Source organism: Stomoxys calcitrans, chromosome 2, assembly GCF_963082655.1.
Source record: "Stomoxys calcitrans chromosome 2, idStoCalc2.1, whole genome shotgun sequence".
Classification (NCBI taxonomy): Eukaryota; Metazoa; Arthropoda; class Insecta; order Diptera; family Muscidae; genus Stomoxys; species Stomoxys calcitrans.
In genome coordinates this window covers 2,944,683-2,972,043 of record NC_081553.1, presented here as the reverse complement: position 1 = coordinate 2,972,043, position 27,361 = coordinate 2,944,683, and the positions used below count along the sequence as shown (strand labels likewise).

Sequence of the window (27,361 nt, the reverse complement as noted above, 5' to 3'; positions counted from 1 at the left end):
TCTGCGCGACAACAATGAAAACACACAAGAACAACCCGGGATAGTCGAACAAAAAACTAATTGAAAAGTAATTTATAAACGACCGTCTTTGAGGTAGAGCTCCGCATTCAACGTCAAACCCTGAGGAAACAAAAGTAACGTGTTCCCAGCGTAACCTTACAAATTCAAATTCGGGGTTTTAACGAAAATGCATAAGCCATAAACACGGCTTGCTTATTATCTACGCATCTATATCCACAATTGAAATTTTTGGATAGTATGAAGTGCAAGAAAATGAATTAAGACGCGAATACCGGCCAATGGATTGAAAGATAAGTGGTTCGCTTGTACATCGTCGCATGTGATAAAAGTCAGTGTTTCTCCTCGAAAGAACATCAAATTGAAAACAAGTGTGTGGTATAAATAAAACACCAAAACATTAAGCGTGAAAATATATTGAACAAATAAACGAGTGCACCAAAACAAGCACTTCATGCAAATCGGATCGCCAAAATTACATAAAAGCTTTTCTAGCCTGACAATTCTGTGATTTGAAAGAGTTCAAGAAAAAAAAAAACAACAAGCATCCCCACATACAAAGTAAGGCAGCAACCGACCGAATAGCAACAAACAGTGAAACACAAGAGCAAAACAAACTGCGGCACAAAATAAGAACTGAACGATCGATCATACGATTCTCTGTTTTTTGCTATAAGTAATAATCCAAATAATAAAAGCGTCGCGTCGTCTGATGTCAATATTCGACGTTGAAAATCGTTCAGAGTTCGAGAGAGTTAAAGGGACTAAATTGAAATCAGAAAATATATATTTCAACAGATCTTTTCTGGTGATAAGTGCAAAGGGGCAATCGCGCGATACCAGCGACAGCAGCATGGACTGGTTTTGATTATAATAATAAAAACTCACGAGTAAAATAAAAACAAAGACCAACATAAAATTGCTGAGCGCGTAAATGCAAGCTGTGCTTAATTACAAATTTCAGTGTTGACCTTAACATTAGTTTTATTATCAATTGAACGAAAACTGCAAACAAACCTACTTTTACTCGTGTGCAACGACCTATACAAACATACATATCTATAAGTTTCGAAGAAGAAACCCACCAACGGCGTACTCAACCGTTTAACTACAATAATGAGTGCAATCGTGGTACAAAGTCGAAGATTGTAATTCAAAGCATAAGCAACATAACCAAACGGTTACAGCTTTCAGCTGTACCAATAAAACAAAAACCACAACAACATCATACGCGTCCATCCACCCCAAAACAAGAACAGTAGAGAAACTAGAAGCTTAACAATTGCAATTGCTCCTGTATTTCAGTCACTCTTGCCAACTTCTTTTCGCTGAAAATATTGCTGGTCTCTACACCCTATTTCAGTTTTTCGGTTATATCTTTAAAAAAACAACTTTGCCGGAATGCTGGCTTCTGCGATTGGCTTCCTGCAGGGAGCACTTGAATTCTCCTTCTTAGGCTGTGTTGAAATTGCATCAGTGGCGTTCTTTGTCTATTATATTTATGCTAAAACCAGGTATGTATTTTTCATCCGTAATATTAGCTCATTTATCACACTGTCCCAGCAGGCCGCGTAACCTTGTTAAATCGTTTGAGACATATAGTCGACAGCCCACACAAATCGTTGATGACATTTTCATATAGTTGTCGCGAAAATCATGCATGACATTTTAAGCGACATTTTGAACGAACATGTCATCAATGACATGAATCTCTCATCTATTCGTTAATGACAATATTCCAAAATTTCTGCAAGTTTGTCTTATTATTATTCAAACACATTTATACACAAAAAAATAATTTAATTTGTATAAGATCTTATTTAATTTTGTTTTTTATCTTGTTTCCGGGAATTTTGTTTATGGCTGGTGTTAGTTATACGAATTAGTAAATGCAGTTTTCGCATCATCCAACGGCTCGTCTTTTACTACTTCTAATAAAAAAAATACATTTATGAATATTGACCTACGCGTAATTAAAAAGTATACTTACCAACAATTTAAATATGCCTATATGTTTCAAATTTTTTTGTTTTTTTTCACTTTTGTAAAATAATATAAAGTTGTGGTCTAGTCAGACGTTGATATTCAAATGACTTGATCATGTTCCATATTTCTTCTTTGTTTTGTTATTCGGTACAGTTAGATATCTGACAAAATATTTTGTCAGATGGCGGTTTATGAGAAGTAAATTGTCTAAATTTTGTATGAGAGAGAGGTAATGAAAAAATGCTTTGCTAACTTTTTTTGTGGACACAGTTAGTGAATTTGTCGACTATAAAGTTTCATAATAGATATTCTGCAAGACATGTCAGCAAAAATTTCATATCGGTGACAAAATTCGAATTGTCTCAAAGACGACAATGTCATGATAGAAGTTTGGACTGCAGCAGCTTGGGTGTTAGCAGCTCTGAAGTATAAACATTGTACTAGGGCCGAATTACCGCATAACGAGTGCACGACGAGTAAAACCTTTCGAAATCCATCTATTGTGAATTATGCATTTCTTTGTTGAACCAAAATTTTTTGAAATTTAGGAACACAAATATTTAAATGGTTATAATTTATGAAAAATTTTAAATTAAAATGTGTATAAAAGTAGTATAACTTTCATTAAATACGAGATGCGGTAATTCGGTCCCTGGTCTTTTAGATATCCATTTTCTTTAATTTGAGGTGAATTCATAAAGTTGGATTTTTGTTACTTATATCTTTTTGGCAGTATAACGAAATAACAACTTATATTAAAGATGATACCTGTACAGTTTTAATAGTGAGTTAACGCCGTTTTTTATTATAAAGGGTGATTTTTTTGAGGTTAGGAGGTTAGGAAAGATGCTCAGTATGCTTTGACATTTCATCATGAATAGACTTACTAACGAGCAACGCTTGCAAATCATTGAATTTTATTACCAAAATCAGTGTTCGGTTCGAAATGTGTTCAAATTTTGACAAATTTTGTTCAGCGATGAGGCTCATTTCTGGTTGAATGGCTACGTAAATAAGCAAAATTGCCGCATTTGGAGTGAAGAGCAACCAGAAGCCGTTCAAGAACTGCCCATGCATCCCGAAAAATGCACTGTTTGGTGTGGTTTGTACGCTGGTGGAATCATTGGACCGTATTTTTCAAAGATGCTGTTGGACGCAACGTTACGGTGAATGAACACATTTCGAACCGAACACTGATTTTGGTAATAAAATTCAATGATTTGCAAGCGTTGCTCGTTAGTAAGTCTATTCATGATGAAATGTCAAAGCATACTGAGCATCTTTCTCTTTGACACCATGTCTGAAATCCCACGTGATCTGTCAAATACTAATGCATGAAAATCCTAACCTCAAAAAAATCACCCTTTATTAATACTGTATGGTGTTGATGAATAATGACACCGATAGCTACTAATTACATAGCGCTCTTTTCTTCTATCAATGTGAGCGGACGAAACATTAAAACTCAGTTAATCAATAATTCTATAAGAAAACTCAAATAATTCGGTTAATAAATCTGATATTATGTTGGTTGATAAAATATTTGGTCTATGTGTACTTTTCCAGTAAAAATTTGCAGGAGGGTAAGAACAGCATTTATTCTCTTCTGCTTTTTTTTTTTTAACAAAAGAGATAATGCATAACCACGTTGAGGAGCGTCGCTTGAAAAATGCAACTCCGCAAACAAATCTCAAAAAATCAACTCGCAAAAGTTAAACAGTTTTTACTTTGACTACTAAAAACACTACTTACGTATGGCAGCACAGAATGACGATCGCTTTCAAGCGTAAAAGTTGAAAAATTTTTAACTTTTCTGCGTTGCTTCTGTGAGATTTGTGTGCAGAGCTGCATTTTTGCAATGCGATACTTATACAAATTACAAATTTTGCCCATGAACATTCCACTAAGGAACAGGGCAAACTTCTCACATATCAATGAGTGCAGTCCGATTCAAGTTTAAGCTCAATGATAAGGGGTCTCCTTTTTAAAGCCAAGTCCGAACGGCGTGCCGCAGTGCGACACCTCTTTGAAGAGAAGTTTTACATGGCATAGTACCTCACGAATGTTGCCAGCATTAGGAGGGGAAAACCACCGCTGAAATTTTTTTTCTGATGGTCTCGCCAGGAGTCGAACCCAGGTGTTCAGCGTCATAGGGGGAGATGCTAACCTCTGCGCTAGGGTGGCCTCATATACACCCAGAGAAAAGTTGATACCAAACGTGCTGATTTCAGTACTGTTTGGTACTAGCCTTATTACCGAACTGGTATTGGTTTTAATACCAATCGATTAATGCTTTTAGCACCAGACCGTTATTAATTATTCCACCCCCTAATGAACCAAAAAAAAACATCGAAAATAATTTTAACCGAATTTTATTTCTATTATTTACGTGATCAACCTTAATTCTTTGTATTCAGCAATTGATTCTATATCTATTGATTCTCAGAAGAGGTTTTCTTATGAATACACCAACACAGCTCCGTTTTCCACATAAGAGACTGCCATTTTTTTTTTGATGTAGAATGTCTTTGGAATTTGTATTGTTTCCATTTTCACAGCTTCCGAGTATTTGAACAAGTTTTTACCCACTCAAAACATTAAATAAAACATTTTATTAAGTTGTTTAACAAATATTTTATAATGGTGTCAATATTTTAAGTACAAAGCTCAACAACACTTCTGGCGCGATGACAAAAATACAAATGTGACGCCGTCAATTCTTAATAGCCTCCTTTGTCTGGTATGGAATTGTTACCAAATAGTTTTAAAAATGTTTGCCAATGACGCGAAAAAAAAATACCAGGCTGTATTGGCAAAGTACCGTAATTTTTCTATCATTGTAGTTTTCAAAAAACTACTGTTCGAAACTGCTGCCGGGAAAAACCTCCAGCAGTAATTTGAAAGCTTTCAAATTGAGAGCTTTTAATTGAGTATCAATTACCAAATTTTGCTTGCTCCTTCTAATAAATTTTTTTGAAAATTTGACCAAATTTTTGAGTACATGAATACCCTTTTTATTTGTAAACAAGAAATCATGAATGATAACGATTGTACTACTTTGCCAATACCTGCTGGCATAATTTTATTCACATTATTGACAAATTTTTTAATACCATTTGGAAATTATTTAATACCAGACCGAGGAGACTATTAGAAAAGGACGGCGCACAGTGCGATGGACAAAAAATTTGTAGATACAAGTGGGACATTTTTTAACGGATAAAAATATCTTCACGAAATAGTTATAGCTAAGGTGATGTGCAAAATCTCAGGGTCCTAGAAGGCTGGGGTTCTATTGGTGGGCCTTCAAAGTTGGTCACTTATAAAATGTTGTTCGCACTGCTAAAAATGCAATTATGGAATGTCTTAAAAAAACACTACAAAAAACTTGCTTTTGTGTTCGGGATATCTTTTATATTTTCCAAGAAATTCGAAGAAAAAATTTTCTTTTAAATTTTCAAAGAAAATGGTCCCTAATTTTGTCTTTATGAAGACATTTTTAAACCGAGTTCCAAAAATGTGAAGAAAGACAATTTTTGGCAATTTAACGTCAAAAAGGTGATTTAATTGTTTTGTGTCTATACAGAAAATTTGACCTGAAGCTTTCAATTTAGCCTATTATATGTAAAGGGGACTTCACGTAGATGCATTATAAATTTTTATGTACATATATATGTGGAGTACAATTATGGCATTTTTTTACGAAAAAAACTGGAAATCCTTTCGAGTTCTCAAAAGGCAAAACTGAAACCGCCAACTATATAACTAGATATTTTTGTTATATTTGGTGGAATTTAAATAAGGGCAAATAATTGCTTGCGCCATCCAAGGATTGAGGTCTCTATAGTATAGTATAGTAGTAGTAATATAGTATACTGCCGTTTTACTGGAAAATGCCGATTTTGTAAGCATTTTGTGTTTTACGTTAATAAGCCGGCCAAAACTTAATATTTTAATTTCAGCTTGGATATTTGGTTGTAAAGCAAGTCCTGGCCATCCCAAAAATATATATTTTATATATGAGCTATTTTAAAATATGGGCAAAAATGTTGACCCAATGTGGACTACTTGGCTTTTTTGTACATTCTCGACTAAACACGCATTCGGAAGATTGAAAGAAGTGAAATTCTTTATGAACGTTGAAATCTATAGATCGGAGGTGTTTGTTAGACGACATGCAAACTTTCAGGGCCCTAGAGTCTAGACCCTCTGATTAATTCATCTTACACCAATTTTTGTTTGCGCTGCGAAATGTTCATTTGCGGTTCGATTTCCTAGATATCTGCATTCGTTGGAAAGTGCTTCTCAAGCCATTTTTGTGCCAAATATCTTAAATTATTATGGAATACAAATTTGTGAAAATTTGCACTATAAAGAAAACAAGGAAATTAACAAAAGAAGCTAATAAGAAAGTTTAAAAGTGTTTTGTAAATTTAATTTAAAGTTTAAGAGCAAAAAATGACCACAATTGATTGAAAACAAGCTAAATCATTTACATTGTTTATACACAGTTCTCGTGAAATTCTCTCTTCTCTTAATTTTCTTCGTTTATTTCTAATCTTTGCACTTTGTGCCTCTTTAAAGAGTCGCATGGTTTATCTATCTATAGGGGTGTTTTATTTCCCCATTAAACAGATTTTCTCGCTTCGTTTGTTTCAAAAAAAATCTATCCTAATTGGGGCTAGGCTAATCTTATCGTCGTTTATTAAAACATATGGTGTCATCATGCAATTTGTATGACAAAACTAAATCGCAAAAATGGCTTAGGATTTTAATATAATAACATTCATGAACCCCAAGAAACATTTATTTAAAATTAAAATGGCTTGTTTTGTTGAAATTTTATTATTTCGGATGTGTGTCAGTGCTGCCAACGTTAAAGTTTAAAGCATTTAGCAGGAAGAGCGTTTTATCTATCCATAAGCAAGCGATATCCGCTAGACTGGTAATAAAACAACCCATATTTGAAAATCTATGCTATAGATATAGAAGAAGCTGATACTTGTCATTCCACATTTCAATAAACTACGTCAAGACATAGCCCGGGATAAAGCTGGCATCACAACATATGTGGTTGTCAAATGACATGTCAATTTTGCAATTCATCATGTATGGGTTGGTGCTCTATTCGGCTTTTCACATTAACAACTGTCATACTCCATTTAAAAAATGTATCAGCTAAAAACATGTGAAATAAAATAATGTTTTTTAATGCTAAGGGCTTAAAAGGAGCACTTTCAATTGCTAGTTTCATTCGTATCACACTATGTGTGCTACTATTACAAATGCAAAATTTTGTGTTGTAAGACAAGCACATATAGTGTGATAACACCTTCAGATCTAACATGAAAGCTTACTCAGAAAAACCAAAATTTGACCGATAAATATGTTGTTGTTGTTAAAGTCATATTTCTGTATTTGAAGGTAGCGATCCTCGTCCTGGTCGTTCCGGTCGATAGGACCGATTGCGGGGGAACGTTATGGCCAATGCTTATTTTAAGGCGACAAAAACTCGCCTAGTCATATTAAGTATCATGGGCACTCAGTATTTAGGCGAGACCCGTGCCGTCCGACCTCTCACTAAGACTCTTCACCCGACATCGCTGATTGACCGCGATTGCAATTGCAGCTACTCCAATTCCAATCAAGTGACAGCGTGTGACCGTGATTGATTAAAAATTCTTCTGGCGTAAATGAGTGAAACCATGCTCACGATATTAATGACGCCTCAAGAGAAAATCGCAACTCACGAGAAACTGACGAGGCACTCAGGACTCGCGAGATACTCATGAAACACAAAAAAACGCGACTTCCGTTTAAAAAATAACAAGGTTTTGAATGTGGTATTTAAATCTACGATGAATGCGGTGTTAAATTACTTTTTAAGACTAATGACCTTAAAGTAGCAATTTGGCACAATTAATCCCAGTGTAATATGATGGCAGCATTGTGTTGGTTTCTCACAATTTAAAACAGAGTTACCTCTTAAGTAGGTTACATACGTTAAAATACCATATGATATGAGATGCATGAAAAAAATTATTATTCGCTTCATGGGCAAAATATCTTTTCAAGCGTGAGTCGTGAGCGTCTCGTGTGTCATGAGCGTCTCGTGAGTTGTGAGTGTCTCGTAAGCATCTAAAATTTTTGTCTCGTAAGCGTGTGTAAACTTGAGTCGACATATCAAAGTCGTGCGTGAATACAATTTTTTCTCGTGAACGTGGGTGAAAAATCAATCAAGTCCACCTCTCCATTTTATATGTCAATACCGCGTTTAATTGGTAAAATTGAGTACATCGAAAATTTATCGTAAAGTAAAAATAGCACCTATTGAAGATTTGTTTGTCGCAAAGATATGCCAAACGTTTTATTTCTTTGAGTGTACATTTGGTAAGGTTTGCTAGTTAGTTGTTCATTTTCAAAATGGAAGTTAAGTTTTTATTATAAAACTCCATAAAACAATTGGTAAATACATAAAATAAATTAATATTTGCTATAAAAATAAAAACACTTGTTGCTAACCATGGTACATTAGTTAAAATGGTCATTTGTTGTGCCGAACTCCTTTATATATCCTATATATGCCGTACTCCTGTACATATCCTACCAGAGAATTAGTTTTATTCCTGCAAGCCTATTAAAATTTCATCGTTGATGGTGATTATACATTTTAAATTAAACTGCAATGCGGATGGTAAATTGTTTTTAAAATTAATTCAGCATAGCTTTGCCTATAAATATTCAATATAAGTTAATGAATTTGCCATTAGGCAAACTTGCACATATACACAGGAAAAAACAGAACTCAGCAATTTATTTGTTATGTGAAACAAGTAATGACCTGCAGTCATTACTTGTGCAGTAGTAGCTACTGCGATATGTCACCAATAGCAAAATGATGGTTGTAGCCTAATTAAACCGAAGAATTCAAGATATATTAATTTACAGGTAGTGGCAGTATATTGAGTGACTAGTGCAACTCTGATTTTGTGTATAGAATTAATTCGCGCCATTTTTCGTTGTTTGTGTGTGCTATGGTTCTTAACTTAATACACACACACAACCAAAACTCGTTGACACATAGTGCACTTCCCGAGAAAAAATTGTACGCAGCTGTTTACGGCACACTACCTGGTAATTATGTCATGGAAGTAGTGGCAGAGTAAAAGAGAACAAGTAAACCCGCGTTAAGTTCGGCATACTCGTACTTATATCTTCTCTTATGTATCATCCGGCATGGATTGCATTTGACACATTGTTTGATAGAGTTTTGCAAATATATAGAATCAAGTTATGGACCGATATGGATCGCACTTGCCATGACTCTTAGAAGTCATAAACAAAAGCACAATTTCAGCCAAATCGGATAAGAATTGCGCCCTTTCAAATCAAAATCCGAGATCAGTTTGTAAAGCAGCTGCACCAAAACATGGATCGATATGTCCTATTTGCAACCACAACCAACCTACATTAATAGGTAACATTTGTACAAAATTTCAAACGACACCCAGAAAGAAAGTTTTTCTGCACTCAATAAAATGCTTTTCGTAAATAGGAGTTAATTATATAATACACGTTAGAAAATTAACTTCGTACAAACAAAATTAACTTATCATGAGTATAGATGAAATAGTTTACAACTCAGTTAGCAGAGTTAGTAATTTTCCTTCAACGAGTTTCTTTGGAATAAGCAAAAACTTTGTTAAACGCAGGTAAAAGCATATCATCTTCGTCAGCGATTAACCTTTTCTAAAATTTTCTAAATAAACCACTTTAAGAAATGTGTACTTTTGGTTCAATTTAACTAAAATGTTTGTTGCCATTTCCATTTCTTGAGTTCATAAATACATGTCCGAAATTGAGAACAATTTAATAAACTAACTTCCATTGTGTCTATGAATTAAAACAATAGTGATGTGAATGAATGCGTAAAAAGAATATTCACAGTTACGTTACGATTCGCATCATCTTTGAAGAAGTACGGTCCAATAGAGCCACCAGCCCATAAACCGCACCAAACTGTGTCTTTTTCCGGATGCATTTTTAGCTCTTGCAATGCTTCTGGCTGATCTTCACTCCAAAATCCACAATTCTGTTTATTTACGTGCCCATTGAGTCAAAAATGAGAATGAGAAGCGCACGAAAAACTTTATTAATAGAACACTCATTTTAATAATAAAATTCATTTTATTAATAAAATTCATTTTAATAATAAAATTCATTTTAATAATAAAATTCATTTTAATAACAAAAATAATTTGCAAGCGTTGTTCGTTTGTAAGACGACTTATGGTTAAATTATAGACCGATCCAAGATATATTTATTATTAATTAATTAATACATTAATATGTCATGGACCGAACTGAAGATGTTTGATAGTGAAACAAAACACGAAACGTGCGTTAGCTGTTTAAACCAGTGTTGTCAAAAAAGAAAAATAGCAATTAATGCATAAAGAGAATCTTTAAGGTACATTTAAGCATATAAAACTTTTGTTGCAACTTACCAACACCAACAATCTGATGCTTACAGTTAGGCTTACAATTCCCTTAACTCAGCTATAATAGGAAATTGCAAAGAGTTTGCCAACCTAGAGAACATGTACAAGCATACATATTATATGATATTCCGAAAATTTAAAGTAAACTTCCTGCTTTGTTTATTTTACAGTCTTTACTTTCATAATGATTTTATGTTTATCTAGGAAAACTTTTTGTAATCAGTACCTTTGTTCGACTATAATGAATGACTACGTTCTTTGTTCCAGTTATTTTTTTTTTTTTTGTATTTCTATTTCTTAATGCTAGCATTTGTTGACCGTTGCATATGTGCCTATATTATTTATTACATGCATATTAGGAAATAATCGTTTAATGACAGGCTTATTTTAAATCGCTAATAAATGTTGAAATGAAAATTGATACTTTATCAATTTTGCACTCTATCGAGTTAAGATTTAATCTCACTCCACTAAATATAGGGTACTAAAAATCCTCTGACGGAAACATGAATATACACACACACATACACTCGTATAATAAGTTTAACTTATTTTCAATTAAGTGCAAAGTTTACGCCAGACCAGAAGATTAGAAAACCAACACGACCAACAAAAACAATCCAGAGTCTATAAGACAAAATGAAATCAATAACATACAAGAGCGGAAAAGTTTACATACATCCGAATATGCAATACACGTTCTTGTACATGTGAATTGATTATATTCGTACTAATTTTACTGTCTCTTGGCCCCATATAACACAATTAGAATACAACGCTTGGCCTGGTGAAAAATAATCCCGGTTTCGAGTTCTGTTATCACTTTTGGTTGTTTTTTTTTTTGGTTTTTGCCCGTTCATTCGCGAATTTCGTAGAGCAGTTCTTCGCACATTACACTTGAAGAGGACATTTACTAAATCTGGGTGAAGGCATGTCTATAACCATTATCAGAAATGGCCCATATCGGTATGTTTAATCATTTTCAAATCCTTCTATAACCCCATACTTTTGAAGAGATGAAGAACATTTTGCTTTGTTCATTGAAAAAATTGCTCAGATTAAGGACTAACACCTATTTGACATTATTAAAGATTAGCTAATGTGTTGCATGACGTATTGAATGAGTTTCATGTATATCGGTTTTTATTCCTGAAACAGTATCTAAGGGCAGTAACTATTTACGATCCGTTGCCGTTGACGTTATCGCGGTAGCATTTCAATTGATACAAAGCGATAATAAATATTTTATTTCCTTTAATTGGCTACTCTATTTGGAAATTGTTGGTTGTTATAAATGCAGATTAAGCGTTTGCCATCGTTGAAAAGTTTAATCTTCATGGAATTATCGATGGGCAATTAGTTGACCCCCTGAAGCAGTTGGAAGCTCGATTAAATTCATCGGATTAATTGATCAAATAAAAACAAAAACAAAAACGATTGATAGCCCTGTATTTATTGTGAGACATTTAAAGAAAAACTCCACTCATGTTAGTCCCACTCTTAATATCCTTAGCAAACTAAACAGTTTTTTCGATTTTACACCCACCACCGAAGGACAGGGGTATATTCATTTTATCATATAAAGTATTCACATTCTTGATGCTCATAATATTAAATGTGTTAACATATCGGGGAAAGCCCTATTGAAAAAAATCCTCGACCAAGAAAGATTTAAAGTGCGGAGAGTAGACTTAGGGAAAACGGGCAAAGCCGCATGAAACTTCATGCCACCAGCAAGATGTCGGTCTCTGGTTGAGTTCAATGTTGCTGTTTTTGATAGGTTCATACCAAAATTTGAAGGTTTTTCCAACATATAAATATCAAGGCAATTACTGAAAAATTCGCAGAGATAACTCTAAATTAGTTCACTTATTGTCGTTTGCGTATTCGTTAAGAGTGGGGCCTAATACAAATGGCGAAAATGGGTAGTAAGCGGGAGATCGTTTTATCCAAACTCGGCACCGCTTTTCATTGAAATTGGAGCAAAAATATAAAGGATGCTATATAATATACATATGTATATAGGCCACCTTTGAAATAGACGGGCGGATTGTCTATGAATATTATTATGGTCTACTGTGTATATTTTGTAGGGTTGAAAATGTTTGACGTGTTCCAAATGAAATAACAAAATGGCCAACTCTTCGGTAGCAGGTATATACAGCGGTCAAAAAAAGTATTCATCATTAGCAAAATTGATAATAAATTCACTTATTTTGGATAATTGAAGAAAATTTAAAGTAAACAAATAATGCAGTTTTATGCAATAGTTTATTTTTCGTAATATGTTTTAAAATAAATTCAAAAAATAAATTTAATTAGCGCAAAAAATGCAATTTTATATAATAACACCAAAAACAGAACAAAAAAAGTATTCATCATTGATGTGCTATCATCAAAGTCAAATTCAAATATTATTTGGGAATCCCCCTTTTCTGTTTTATTTAGTAAAGGAGGCTTTGCCCTTGACAGCAAATATTTAATTTCATTGAAAATATAGTTTTTGTCAAAATGGGTCGTAAGCAAAACGAGGTTTCTGATGAGGTAAAAGTTTTGATAATAAAACACCACAGGAATGGTTTAACTCAAAAAACTATCAGTGAAATATTAAATAGACCACGATCTACTATACAATCCATCATCAGAAAGTGGACAGAAACGAAAACTGTTGACAATAAACCAAGATCTGGTCGACCAAAAGCACTTTCAGTTGGAGATGTGCGTTGGCTAGTGCGGCAAGTTCAGAAAACTCCGAAGACAAATGCGACCATTCTTCGTAAAAACACTATGGAATATTTAGGGAAGGAAGTTACTACACAAACAATTCGAAATACACTCAAAAGGCATAGTTACAGAGGAAGAACTGCACGTAAGAAGCCCTTTATAAATAAAATAAACCGAGTGAAAAGGCTAAACTTCGCAAAAATGTATGTAAAACAGCCCGAATCATTTTGGAAAACAGTCATTTTTGCAGACGAGAGCAAGTTTAATCTTTTTGGGTGCGATGGAAAGGTCATAGTGTACAGAAAACCAAATACAGAGCTTGAAGAACGAAACACAGTTGCTACTGTAAAACATGGTGGAGGTGGTTTAATGGTTTGGGGGTGTATGGCGGCTTCAGGAGCGGGAAATCTTGAAATTATTAATGGAGTAATGGATCATAAGTATTACATTGACATTTTAAAGAGGAATTTAAAAGATAGTACTGTAAAACTTGGGCTTGGTAATAACTTTCAATATTATCAAGATAATGACCCCAAACATTCTGCTTTAAATACCAAGATGTGGATGCTGTATAACTGCCCCAAAGTCATTAAAACTCCTCCTCAAAGTCCCGACTTGAACCCAATTGAACATCTTTGGGAACATCTCGAACGCAAATTGAGAACGCGCAATTTTTCGAGCAAGGGTCAAATGCAACAGGTGATAATGGAGGAATGGACTAATATAGACCAAAATATAACCGCTAAATTAGTCCAATCGATGTCAAACCGTTTAAAAGAAGTTATAAGACGCGGTGGTCGAATAACAAAGTATTAATTTTTTTAAATTATGTTATTTATTTTTTTGTTTTTTTGCAATGATGAATACTTTTTTGTTTAATTTTTTGTGTTCAGCTGTAAAATGGCCCTTTTTGTTCCAATAAATACTATTTTTTTCTTTAAAAACAATGAAATTGTGTACATATATATCACACAAGCACTACTGCATCATTAGTTTAATATGTTTTTATTCCAATTGTCTTTTGTAGACTTATTAAAAAAAAACATTGAATGATGAATACTTTTTTTGACCGCTGTAGGTATATATGCTGAATTTTTGGCTTGAAAAACATTTTAAAATTTTTTGATGCTATTCCAATCGTATTTATGATCAAAATATCCATATTAATGACATCGATTAGCATTCTTTAGCATGAGATCTAATTAAAACTTACTCTAGATAAATGTTTTTGTATTGGGTTTATTTCCGCAATGCCTTCTCTTTTATAATTTGGGAAACAATATAATTCGGGAAACAAAACCCCCGAAGGCGTTTTGTGATCATAGACCCAAACATAAACCTAAAATTTGTGTTCCAAGAGATTTACAAATGTGAACCATGTTGCATCGAAATTAAGTCTGCGCTTTATACAGCGTGCTTTTCGAAAAAAATTTAATATTACATTTGCATATTTTCAATAAAATTTTTTCGAAACAATTAAAAAATTAATTGGTTATTCGAAAATTGCAATAATTTTTTAAATGGATCAATTAAAAATTTAATTGGAAATTTCAAAAATTTTCTATCATTATTTAGTTTGAACATGCTATTTGTATACCCTCCCCTATAGGATGGGGGTATACTAATTTCGTCATTCTGTTAGTAACACCCCAAAATATGCGTAAAAAACCCCATAAAGTTTATATATATATATATATGTTCTTGATCTTCATGACATTTTAAGTCGATGTAGCTATGTCCGTCCGTCTGTCTGTCGAAAGAACGCCAACTTTCGAAGGAGTAAAGATATATATGTACAGCGGTCAAAAAAAGTATTCATCATTAGCAAAATTGATAATAAATTCACGTATTTTGGGTAATTGAAGAAAATTTAAAGTAAACAAATAATGCAGTTTTATGCAATAGTTTATTTTTCGTAATATGTTTTAAAATAAATTCAAAAAATAAATTTAATTAGCGCAAAAAATGCAATTTTATATAATAACACCAAAAACAGAAAAAGTATTCATCATTGATGTGCTATCATCAAAGTCAAATTCAAATATTATTTGGGAATGTGTATATATATATGTGTACATATATATCACACAAGCACTACTGCATCATTAGTTTAATATGTTTTTATTCCAATTGTCTTTTGTAGACTTATTAAAAAAAAAACATTGAATGATGAATACTTTTTTTGACCGCTGTATATACATACGACTTTATATATATATATATATATATATATATATATATATATATATATATATATATATATATATATATATATATATATATATATATATATATATATATATATATATATATATATCAAATAAATGACACAACTAAAATGCTGATGACGTTCAATTTTTTAATACGACTTTTCTACTTTGCTGAATCGCATATTCAATACATATAACTAAGGTTCAAATCGCTCTTATTTGCGCCCAAATATATATATGAAAAAGTAAAAAGCTGGACAAATAAATCAAAAAGACTGCATTCGCAACCCATATCTCCACTCGTTTTTCCTCTTTTCCGCTATGTTTCAGGCACTTTACATAGCCCGTAAATCTTATAGTACATGTTAGGACAATTCCAAACGTTTTCTTCACAAATTCAATTCCTAATTCCAAGGTCTGCCTCAAAATATGTCAAGGTCCAGAATTTTCTTTGGAAATGCGAAAATTTATTATTGTAATATATTTTTACAATATGTTCGCACGAGAAATTCTAAAAAAAATTGTCGGAAAACCACATCCATATGTTCAGGGAGTCAATAAGCTTTGAGTCCTAAAGCCGACATCAAGAAGACCATATATGTTACGGTCTTCTTGATGCACTTTCAAATCAGTCAACGTTTACGTTTAGGTAAACTGTGGTCATATTGACTAAAAGTGAATGGATTCTGAAATTCTGATTATTTCTACAGTTTTTGTCCGTTGAAATAATAAACAAGATTTACGCCTTGTAAATCTTAATTACACGCGTTGGTTATTAAAAATGTAAATTTGTTTATTTAGATCATTTATGAAAGCATTATTCGTCAAGGATATTGGATCACTTTGTCTATCATTCCTCTGCGAAAAATCATTTACAAATGTGCATTTTGTTGCAATTTTTTGAAACAAAGGTAAATTTATAAATAAAATATTATAGTTACATTCCTTGGAAAGGGCGTTTTGTAAAAGACAATAACCCCATGCGCATTCGTAGTGAAATGATAGATAAAAGTGATGCCATTTTATGTTATTAATAGCAAATGTGTGTTATTTAGATTTACAGCCAGCTACCACGAAGCAAGGCTGCCATATTATTTTGGAGTAAAATCGGCACTCCAAGTTTAAAAAATCGAAAAATGTTTTAAACGATAAAACGCATAGTTCAAACACTGAAAATAGAAACGCCCTAAATAGGGCCGAATATTATATACCGACCACCATGAAAATTCATGGAACCAGGGTAAAAAATACATCTTAAATGAGCAGCAACTTAGCCTAGGATCTTTATATACATATACATAAGACATAATCTTATATAGCCCTCCGTCGACCTTAAACTGTTTTTGTGAAAGCATAATCTGCGTCAAATTTAAGCTAAATACATTAAGTTTTCGATACGGTAATAGGATTTCAACAGGCATAATATATACAGAATGTACATACATACAGACTAGACTTACGTATTTATACAGACAGCATTTTAAAAATTTTTTTTAAATTATGTTCTTTGTTAAATCTAAAAGAAAAAGAAGAATTTTTGAAAATTTAGAAAAATCGGCATTTAATCGGCATTCTGCTACTTTTGAAGCAAAAAATCGGAAAATCTGGCAGCCCTGCCACGAAGAGTTAATTCGTTCTTTGACCGACTCAGAGCAACAGTCAAGGAAAAACGTTGTCATATGGAGCAAAAATAAATGAATTCTTAAATTGAGATTACTTCCACAAATTGTGATTTGAATCAATAGTTGGTAACACTCTGGCTTTGAAGGAAAGCGATTAATTTTAGCTAAACCTCAAAGGGTTCATGTATGTATACCGCGGAATCACCAAAGTTGCAATTGGCTGTTACTTTGCTTACAATCTTCCAAGATTTGGCGACCCATAGCATTATTCGCCCCATAGCCTTTTAGATATTGCCTTCCCTTGGATACAATTTAGCAACACATTTTCACCATATTCGGCTGGTCATGAATTAAGCCATCGCATCCTTTTGTCGCTCATTTGTTTTTTGTGCAAACTAGTCCTAAATATGAAAAAAGTGTTTATTGCCTTTTTTTCATGCCCACCCAAATACTTAAATTTTAACTTTTATTTAAACTATAGTCAAGTAAAAATTGTATTCGATTGCTCCTGAGCTGAGTGCAGCTCGAATGCTATCATCTCGAATGTCGATAGAGCTTATTTGAGAAACAAAATCTTTCGGACAATTTTACTCGTGCGCATATGCAGTAATTTAGCCCCAGGTTTTAGTGACCAGTGTAAACAGCTTTAAGCCATACTTTGCGATTCGGGGCCCGGTTGGACGAACGGACGGATTGAACTACTAAATGTATAAAGAATGTTAAAACGAGTAAGAACATGGAAATATTCGCAATTAAAGTGAGGCAGAGTATAAAAAAGGACTTTGCTAGAATTCTTTCATTTAATCCATGAATGTATATTTTTGAGATAAGACTATCACGATCAATATTTTATGACGCGGTCTGTTGTTTCCAAAGAATAATGTTTACCAAATTTTCCATTAATCATTCAAAAATGTTGTAACATATTTTATTTTTTGTCTCTTCCAGAGCTCCTTCAATTATCGGTAGTTTATTTCCACATCTACATATCAATGTAAACTATCGATCGTCTTTATTGAAATTCAATAACATGGTTAATTCGAAAATGGTAAGTTGTTGATTGGATTGATATATATGTACATAGAACAAAACCCGAAAAACAAACGTTCTTAAAGAACCGAGTCTGTTCCGGTTTTAACTTTTGCCTTCAAAGCAATTTGTTATTGTCACGTCAACAAAAAAATTAATTCTTTCTGGTGAAAGACTTTCTTGGATTTATTTAAGAAAGCTTGTAATGAAAAATCATAAAATTTCAAAACATCTTTTCTGCGGTAGGCGCTGATTTTCGTCTAATTTTAAGTAGAATACTAAACAGCACTTTTGCCGCTGGCATTAAATTTATACCTTGTTGTTTTGGTATTACAAATATTTGCCAATAACGTGAATAAAATAATACCAGCCGGTATTAGCCAAGTATTGTCATTTTTCAATGGACGTAGGACACATTCCATTCTTTCGCCATCAATTCTTAATAGTCTCCTTCGTCTGGTATTAAATTTTGGTTTAGTATTACAAATATTTGCCAATAACGTGAATAAAATAATACCAGCCGGTATTAGCCAAGTATCGTCCTTTTTCAATGGATGTCGGACACATTCCATTCTTTCGTTGTGGATTAAATACACTGAAAAAATTTGTCCTTATTTTAAAGATTCGAGCCAAGATAAGCAAACTTAATTTAAAGATATTTTTCTTGATATTAAGGATTTTATATTTTAAATTGTAGGTTAATACATCCTTAACTTTGCGTCCTGTAATAAAAGACAAAAATCTAAAATGAAGGTTAAAATATCGCTGAATGTTAAGAAATTGACTTTGGGACAAGACTACCGTGTAAAAGACTCAAAATAACTTTGCAAATAGGAGCGCCTTTAAATGTAAAATTTTTTTAGGTTAAGATGCTAATTTAAAAAAAAGAATTTTTCAAAAAATAATAATTGTGAGGCAAAATAAGAACCAATCAGCGATCGAATTTTCAAATGTATGTCCACTAGTAAATAGGAAATTAAATTTAAAGAAATCATCTTAATTTTTAAGTTTTGGGTCTTTGGCTCGTTGTCATTGCTAAAATACTACAAATAAGGAAACATCTTAAATTTTCGGCCAACTTTTTTTTCAGTGTAATAGTACCAGTGGTCTATCTATCCGGCTTTCGACCTTTTTCTCATGATGGCGAAGTCCTCTTAATTCTCTAAAGGGGCATATTTTTTGCTATTATCTTTTTGTCAACACTGTTTTAAACAGCTTAAAAAATGCGTGCGGCAACAAGACTGTGCCACATGCCAGACAACACCCGTAACAAGGGACTTTTTAAGAAACGAGTTCGGTGAACATTTTATTTCACGTTCGGGACCGGTCAATTGGCCACCTAGATCGTGCGATGTAACGCCTTTAGACTATTTTTTGTGGAGTTATGTTAAAGCTCATGTATATAGAGACAAGCCAGCTTCAATTGAAGCATTGGAAGACAATATTGAATCAGTTGGAACATTTGAGGCGCGGTCACGGTCGACATTTGCATGAAATAATCTGCAAACATTGAATTATATGTACCGTACTATCGATACAAATAAAGTACTCCTGCATTATTCTGAATTGAATGTGTTTATTTTTTTGGAAAACTTTCCTATAGCTCTTAAAAAATTACCCTTTAAATTGGAACCCAATACTTAATCTACAGGAAATTTAACTCACTTCCAAATTAATTCTTTGCCTGTGTCTGAGATGTGGAATAGCTTATTGGGAATGGTCCAGCCATATCTCGCGGCGATCGTGCGTATAGACAGGTACGAGCTTGTCTTGCCTATAAGAGCTTGACGAGTATCGCCACCCTAACATAAGTGGCTACAAGAACAACTTGGACTTGGTTCTATAGCACCACAATTATATCAACTTTTTAGCCAGAGGAACACTTCTTTGGGCCAGTTTTATCAGTCTTGCTTTTGTAGTATTTATTTCGTATTTAACTACCAATGTTCTTCCTCGATTTCCAATCGCAAAGTCGGGAGTAGAGACGTGTTCACAAGATAATTGTTTGGTCTTATTCTTTTCAGTAGTCGAAAAGGCATTTGCTATTAAGATGTTGTTATTCTTTGTTCCTGCAGTTGATCCACCCGTTGATCTGATTAACCACAAGTGTTCATTAATCAATGACAGTTTCTGTGAACGAAACGTCCACAGACCTCGTTTGGTATTGCATGGTTCGGAGAGATTCTTTCCTATTCTTACTGAGAAACATGTTTCAGCAAGTTTCATCCCGAAGAGTCTTATTAATTTTGCAGGGATACCAAACTCAGACATGGCTTGAAATACCTTTGAACGTATAGGGGTATCGAAAGCGGTTTTGAAGTCATACGTAAAGTGTACGGGACATAGTAGGCTGAGGTTCCTATCATTGGGTATGACAGTTTGCGCAGATAAGCTAATGCATACGCCTTACCAGCGTGTAGCCTCCGGTCTTAAATAGTTCAGCGGGTAACCGGTCGGCACTTGCTGCCTTGTTGTTTTTTCAGTCGAGTCTCAACTACCTGGACCTCATTCTGACTAGGAGGTAAACATTCTATACAATCATCAGGGATTGGTTTTGCGGTATCCTCTTCGACGCCATCGTCAGATACAAGCAGTTGGGTAAAATGTTCTTTCCATATACCCAGCACACTATCTGTGTCAGCTACCGTATTTCCATCTTTGCAGGAGGATGTGCTAGCACCAAAGTCATCGGTTTGATGATAAATTCTTTGGTAGAATTTCCGGACTTCATTCTGACTCCTGTACATCTCAATTCAATCACACTCACGCCTTTCCATTTTCTTTCTGCGGAATAGACGTTTCTCCTCCCTCCTTTTCTCCATATACCTCCCCTTCATCTGGCGCGTTACTACTGATTGCAGGGTCGCTCTGTATATCACATTCTTGGCTTCAGTAGATTTCGAAACTCTTGGTCGTACTATGGGTTCTTTTGGAGAGGCTTCATGAACCGAAGTACGGATTTCGTGGGGTGGGCAATGGATTGCCACTGCGCCGTTACATAATCGGGAGAAGGAGTGCTTCCATCAAGCAGTTGGTTTAGTCGAGTGGAGTATGCAGATACCGTCTTTTGTGTTTGCAGCTTTTCAATGTGCAGCTTCCGCGCAGTTTCAGATCGTACGTTACTCGCCACAATAAGGCGGTTGCGAACATTTGCTGCAACAAGGTAATGATCGGTTGAATACCTTCAATCTATCTCAGCATAATCTATTTGGTTTTCGTGTTTTGATCGGATGACAGCCATGTGACCGCGTGAATTTTTCCATGTTGGAATCTGGTGCTGCTAACTACCATGTTCCTTGCCACTGAGAAGTCTATAAGCCTCAATCCATTATCTGAAGTTTCTTCGTGTAGGCTAAATTTTCCGACTTCTTTGGTCCAACGATATTTTCCTTTCCTATTTTCGCATTAAAATCTCCGAGAATGATTTTAATATCATGGACGGAACAGCGGCATTTTTTCTTTCTAGGCGCTCGTAGAAAATATCCTCTGTCTGTTCGTCCTTGTCTTGTGTTGCTGTGGAGCCCTTCCCGAGCTATCACACTTCCTGAATGGCTGTAATGCCTGCCTTGTACTTCTCCAATATATCCGACAGTGCGTACACTGCACCCACTCTATAAAGAGAGCGGACATTTCAGATGCAGATAGGCAAATCATGGTTCTGAAAACGTTTGCAGGGGCTGTCAACATGTGTGATCCGTTTTTTTTTTCTTCGTTTTTTTTCGGAGTAATTCCTTCAGGTTTTCGGGGTGGTGGTGGGCTACAAACCCGACGCCCCAACCTATCTTTTATTGTTCTATAGGCGAACTCGTGGCACATTTTAGCTCACTACCTTTAACTAGGCTTGCCAGGTCCGCAAAGCTACAAGTCGGGAAACGCAAAACTCATCGTCGAGATTTTCGAAAAAAAAAAACAAAATTTAAGTCGAATTTCAGTTTTTATTACAAAGGAAAAAACAAATTATTACAAACAAACGAATCATGTAACGTTGCGGCTTTCAAAATATTTCTCCGATAGCAAGTCGCATTTTCTTTGGCGACAGGCTCTATGAAAACGATTGGAGAGCGACCATCGACGATCACAGCTGTCCATCCATTTCTTGAGATGGAAAATTACTGGCCTTTCGTAGACTCAAATTCATGAATGTGCGCTCGGTTAATTACATAATATAATTTTGAGAGTATACGAACTGCTCAGTTGTTAACGTTTTCTTTTGAGAGAACATCATGTTCAGAAAGTCATCACTTTCGTGCAACTTTCATTTGTTTGTAACACCCAGAAGGAAGATAGATAGACCCATTGATAAGCATACCGATCGAGTCAGAATCACTTTCTGATTCGATTTAGCTATGTCCGTCAGTGTGTCTGTCTGTCCATGTTAAATTGTGTGCAAACTACACGTCGCAATCATCCCATTGCCGTGAAATTTGGTACATGCATGTTTTTCGGCTTAGAAAGCCTATTGAAATTGGAAAAGCCTATTGAATATGGCTACAATACGAAATTTAAGGTGTTGATCTTTCCTTTAATTTGATGTACGCGCCTTTTTGAACGAAGTCCATTTATAGCTTTCAGACTGGATTTTGTGTCCTGCCCTCCAGTTTCAAAATAAAAATCTGAAAGGATTGTTCTACGAAAAACAATTCTAGGGTATTCGTGGTACAACAGTTTAAGGGGGTTTATCTTCCCTTTAATTTGGTGTACGCGCCTTTTTGAACGAAGTCCATTTATGACTTCCCGCATGGATTTTGTGTCCTGCCCTCCAGTTTCAAAATAGAAAACTAGAAGGATTGTTCTGGGGCACTAATTAAAGGTGCTGATTGTCCCTTTAATTTCGTATACGTATTTTTTTGAAGGAAGTCCATTTAGAGCTTCACCCACCCTCCAGTTTCAAAACTAAAATCTGGAAGATTTGTTCAACAAAAAAAGTTCTGGGGTAAGTGTGATGCAACAAATTAAAGGTGTTGATCTCCCTTCTAAATTGGTATGTATACTTTTTTGAACGAAGTCCGGTTCTGGCCTCCAGACCGGAAGTAGATAACTCGCAGCTCATTTTCTGGCGACCGAAGCTAAAAACGGTTGATAATTTCCGTACTTTATGATTTCTTTTTTACTTTGTGTCACCCTGTGATTTTATAAATTTTGTGTTATCGAAAGTTAGGGACTTCGTTAAGTTCACGGAGGAAAAAATTATTTAACTTTTGCTGGATGCATTTGTGGGGTTTGTTTGCAGAGTTGTAATTTTCAGGGCAACGCTCAAAAATAAAGCTCAAAGCGCTCAATCTGTTTTGGTCTTAACAAACACATTCAACGAAAAAAAGCGCGAACTGGTAACACACTCAAAATCTAAATATTGCTTTTGACAGATAGTACACTCAATTTTTTGTTGTTTAGCAACTGCTGCTATTAAAGTTATCTTGAATTTGTGTGCAGAGTTGCATTTTCGCAACGCGGCGCTCGAAAACAGATAAACACGCTCATTCTGTTACGGCATTAATATTCTCCTGCATATTTTTACTGGAAAAGTATTCGAACAAACTTACTATTATCTTTGCTGTTGATTTTCCCTCCTACGCTTTCGTTTGTAAACAAAACTTTATTCCATTGTGGCTACATTCATAAGGCCAGCTTTATATATTACGATATGCAACAATTATTTGGCTTTCGTTTGAATAGCGGCGAATGCAATACATGTACATTAATTCGCTTAAAATTTTGTTTTTTGAGTTATGATATATGGCTCTCAACACTCGTAAGCGGACAAATATAAAAAAATTGAAAAATATGTTGCTATCATAAAACGCAAGTGAAAATCAACGTGCAGAAATAGACTTGTCGTGTAGTTTAAACATACCTTTGTAATCTAAGCCTAAGCGGTAAATGCACATTGCAATTATTCGTTCGTTCGTTCGTTGCATCGTGTTCCATTTCATAATTTCTGTGGAATTTTTTTTAGATATTTTATTTTGCTTATGAATGAAGAGGAAGAGTTTGGTGGTATCTAGTAAATAGTCCGCGAGCTTCTGGACGATATTTTATAGAAAAAAATCTAGGTTGCTGATATATCTAAAAATGGGTGAATTCGTTATACGAACGCGTGGATGGTTCGAGGTGGGTTTTCCATAAATAATCATTGTGCATTGAAAATGACAAGTATTGGTCCTATATAAAATGAAACACGTAGTGGTTACATCATGAATATTAAACAATGTAATTTTTTTAAAATATGTATATATATATGTATACCCATACTTTTTTTAATAGGAGCCGAAACGGGAGAACTCACTTGCCCATGGGATAGGCACTAAAAACATGTTAGAGCTTACTCCACATGCTGGAAGAAAACCATATAACTCAATTTTTGATTGGGGCGTATACTTTCCATATATTGCCCAAGCGACCCGAAGCAAGCAGTACCATTTTCCGCGGGTAAGCAATTCTTGCATTTGCATAACGAAAATGTTTAAAATACTTCTTTTTAACATGCAAATTCAAGGTGACGAATATGGTGCAAAATGACCCCGTTCTTCAGAGAGCCATTAAACAGGCCGCGGAGCAAATTTTGAGGGAAAAACAGATGTCGATGGACTTTAGTAAAGAAGACCTTAACAAAAACAATGACAAAGAAAACAATGCTAGAGATTCACCTTCTGGTTATCAGAATATTTTGAATAAACAAGAACACCGTGCTATAACCATACTCAAGGACATGCGTTCCACACTCAACAACTTTCTTTTGGCTTTAACTTCTTGGATCTTATACAAGTTATTACCATGTTTCCTTAGCGGTGTTGTTACCCACACCCAGCAAATTGAAATGCTTAAGGCAGCCTCAGAGAAGGCGCCTGGGATACCCTTGATTTTCTTGCCATTGCATCGGAGCCATTTGGATTACATTATGGTCACTTTTATACTATACAATAACGATATTCGAAGCCCACTGGTAGCCGCCGGAAATAATTTGCAGATTCCTGTTTTTGGAGAATTGTTGCGTGGCTTAGGCGCTTTTTTTATAAAACGGAAGATAGATCCGGTAGTGGGAAAGAAAGACATTGTGTACAGAGCTGTTCTCCATTTATATTTGCAACACGCTTTGAAAGTGGGCCACAATGTTGAATTCTTTATTGAAGGTGGCCGAACACGTACCGGAAAGCCCTGTCTGCCCAAGGGTGGAATTCTCTCAGTTATTGTAAACGCATTTATGGACCGCAGCATCCCGGACGCCCTTATTGTTCCAGTATCGGTAAATTATGAGAAACTTGTCGATGGCAATTTCGTACGGGAACAAAGGGGCGAGAAAAAGGATCCCGAGAGTTTTATAAAAGCTATATCGGGCATATGGAAGGTAACCCTCGTTTTTTTAAGTTTGTAATTTCCATGTACATACACATCCCATGTTTTTTTATTTTTAATTAACGTCTTGAACTTTCTTATCCGTTAGCCTCATTAATGAAAAAATATTTTCAGGCCCTTAATTCGAACTATGGTCTTATGCGTATAGATTTTAACGAGCCATACTCAATCAAAGAACTGGTCCAGTCCTACAACAAAATAGCAAATGAAGACGGTACGATGAAAGTTTATAAACCATCAGTAAGGACCTTACAACACAATCAATCAACATCATCGCTGTACGGCACTGACGTGGTTTGCGAAGAACATCGTAGTCTAATTGACAGCATTTCCCGACAAGTTGTCTTTGATTGTGCTGTCGCTACATCTGTAATGTCGACCAATGCTTTGGCTTTTTTGTTACTCACAAGATATCGAAAAGGTGCTGCAGAGCATGAAATAGCCAAAGGGTTGGACGAACTACGGACAACATTGAAGGGACGCAAGGATATTGGATTTTCAGGAGATTCATCCCATATTATCAACTATGCTGTGGATCTTTTGGGTGAAAATTTGGTAGTACGCCAAGAGGGTGATGATGGTGTAACAACCATACAGCCAAAGGGCACTATTGAAAGCTGGATCGAATTGGCTTATTATTCCAATACTCTGACACCGCATTTTGCCCTACAATCAATTTGCCTAAATACTTTCCATAAGCTACTGCCAAAGTCCGATGTGTTAAGTGAAAAACAAGAGCCAGGTGTTTCTCGTAAACGTCTTATAGAAGTTGCTCTGGAAAACTGTGAAGTTTTCCGGTATGAATATATCCTAAACAAACCCACTCAAGTTTTGGGAAATATGCTTGAAATCGCTCTGGATGAGTTGATAATGCAGGGTTTTATCAAAACCGCCCAGGTAAATATTCTGCTCATTTGCTTTTCCTTATATCTTAATACATTACTTTTTCAACGTCTCGTAGTCCGACAATCAGGCCGATGCCCCTGTGGAAACAATGCGGATGGCTCGAGCCATAGCCTCTTACATAGAAAGCAATGACTTGGATCAGGATGATGACGATGACGATGACGATGTGAATGACTATGTGAACGTAGATCAAATAGAAGAACCAGATATGTTTTTAGTGCCAGAAACCATAACACAACAAAAAGCACTATGCGAAGTGTTAGCGCCATTTGCCCAGACATATTTGATCGTAGCAGAGTCATTATTTATATTATATAAGAATCCCATGCTCGAAAGCGAATTTATGAAGTTTGTGATGAAGGAGTTACATGCCAAAGTGGCCAATAAGCAATGTCCATACCGTAAGTATTATTTGCCGACACAGCTAATTCGACTTATTTCTCATTACATGATTTTACTTTTCTGCTACAGCTGAAAGCATATCAACCGACTCTGTAAGAAATTGCTTGAAAGTCTTAGAGAAATGGTTTGTGGTCGAGATTAGCAATCAGAGTGGCTTACGTCTATTGGCCCTGGGTACTCTTTACGAAACATCGCGCGATTCATTGAAAAATATTCTGCAGCGTATGTACAACATATTGCCACAATATAACAATGGTTATTTTTGAGGTTTAGCTGTAAGAGTTGGTTCCTGTATATGTTTCCTCATTACTACTTGATATACATATTTCACCAATAGTTTTTATCATCATTGCATTTTCCTTTTTTTGCTTTATTTATAATTTAAAATTTATTATAAGCATCCAAGTGTTGTTTTGAAAACGACATGTAACCTATAGATCACTTAGTAGTAAACTACATAAGGATATAAGGAATAAATTAAGCTGAAAATGCCAAAGCTTAATAGAAAATTACAAATCATAAACTTAGTCAAGTATATTTAAAAAAGACCAACAATATATTGTATGAATGTTGATTTTTACGTCCATAACAAGATTTTCAACAACATTCTTCG

General features: G+C 34.7%; 1 protein-coding gene across 4 annotated transcripts; it reads left to right on the top strand.

Moving 5' to 3' along the window:
* Positions 1 to 27,312, top strand: LOC106084369 (glycerol-3-phosphate acyltransferase 1, mitochondrial). Of its 4 annotated transcripts, none has more exons than XM_059362676.1 (7): positions 1 to 1,532; positions 18,010 to 18,109; positions 24,352 to 24,516; positions 24,584 to 25,432; positions 25,555 to 26,337; positions 26,402 to 26,747; positions 26,818 to 27,312. In XM_059362676.1, exons 1-7 carry the CDS (start codon positions 1,420 to 1,422, stop codon positions 27,012 to 27,014), a joined length of 2,553 nt encoding a protein of 850 aa, XP_059218659.1. In that variant the 5' UTR covers positions 1 to 1,419; the 3' UTR covers positions 27,015 to 27,312. The 4 variants fall into 4 exon arrangements, with proteins under 4 accessions (XP_059218659.1, XP_013103454.2, XP_013103456.2 ...); XM_013248000.2 differs by lacking the exon at positions 1 to 1,532 and adding an exon at positions 11,365 to 11,471; XM_013248002.2 differs by lacking the exons at positions 1 to 1,532; positions 18,010 to 18,109 and adding exons at positions 23,828 to 23,963; positions 24,044 to 24,198.
* Positions 27,313 to 27,361: the final 49 nt, after the last annotated feature.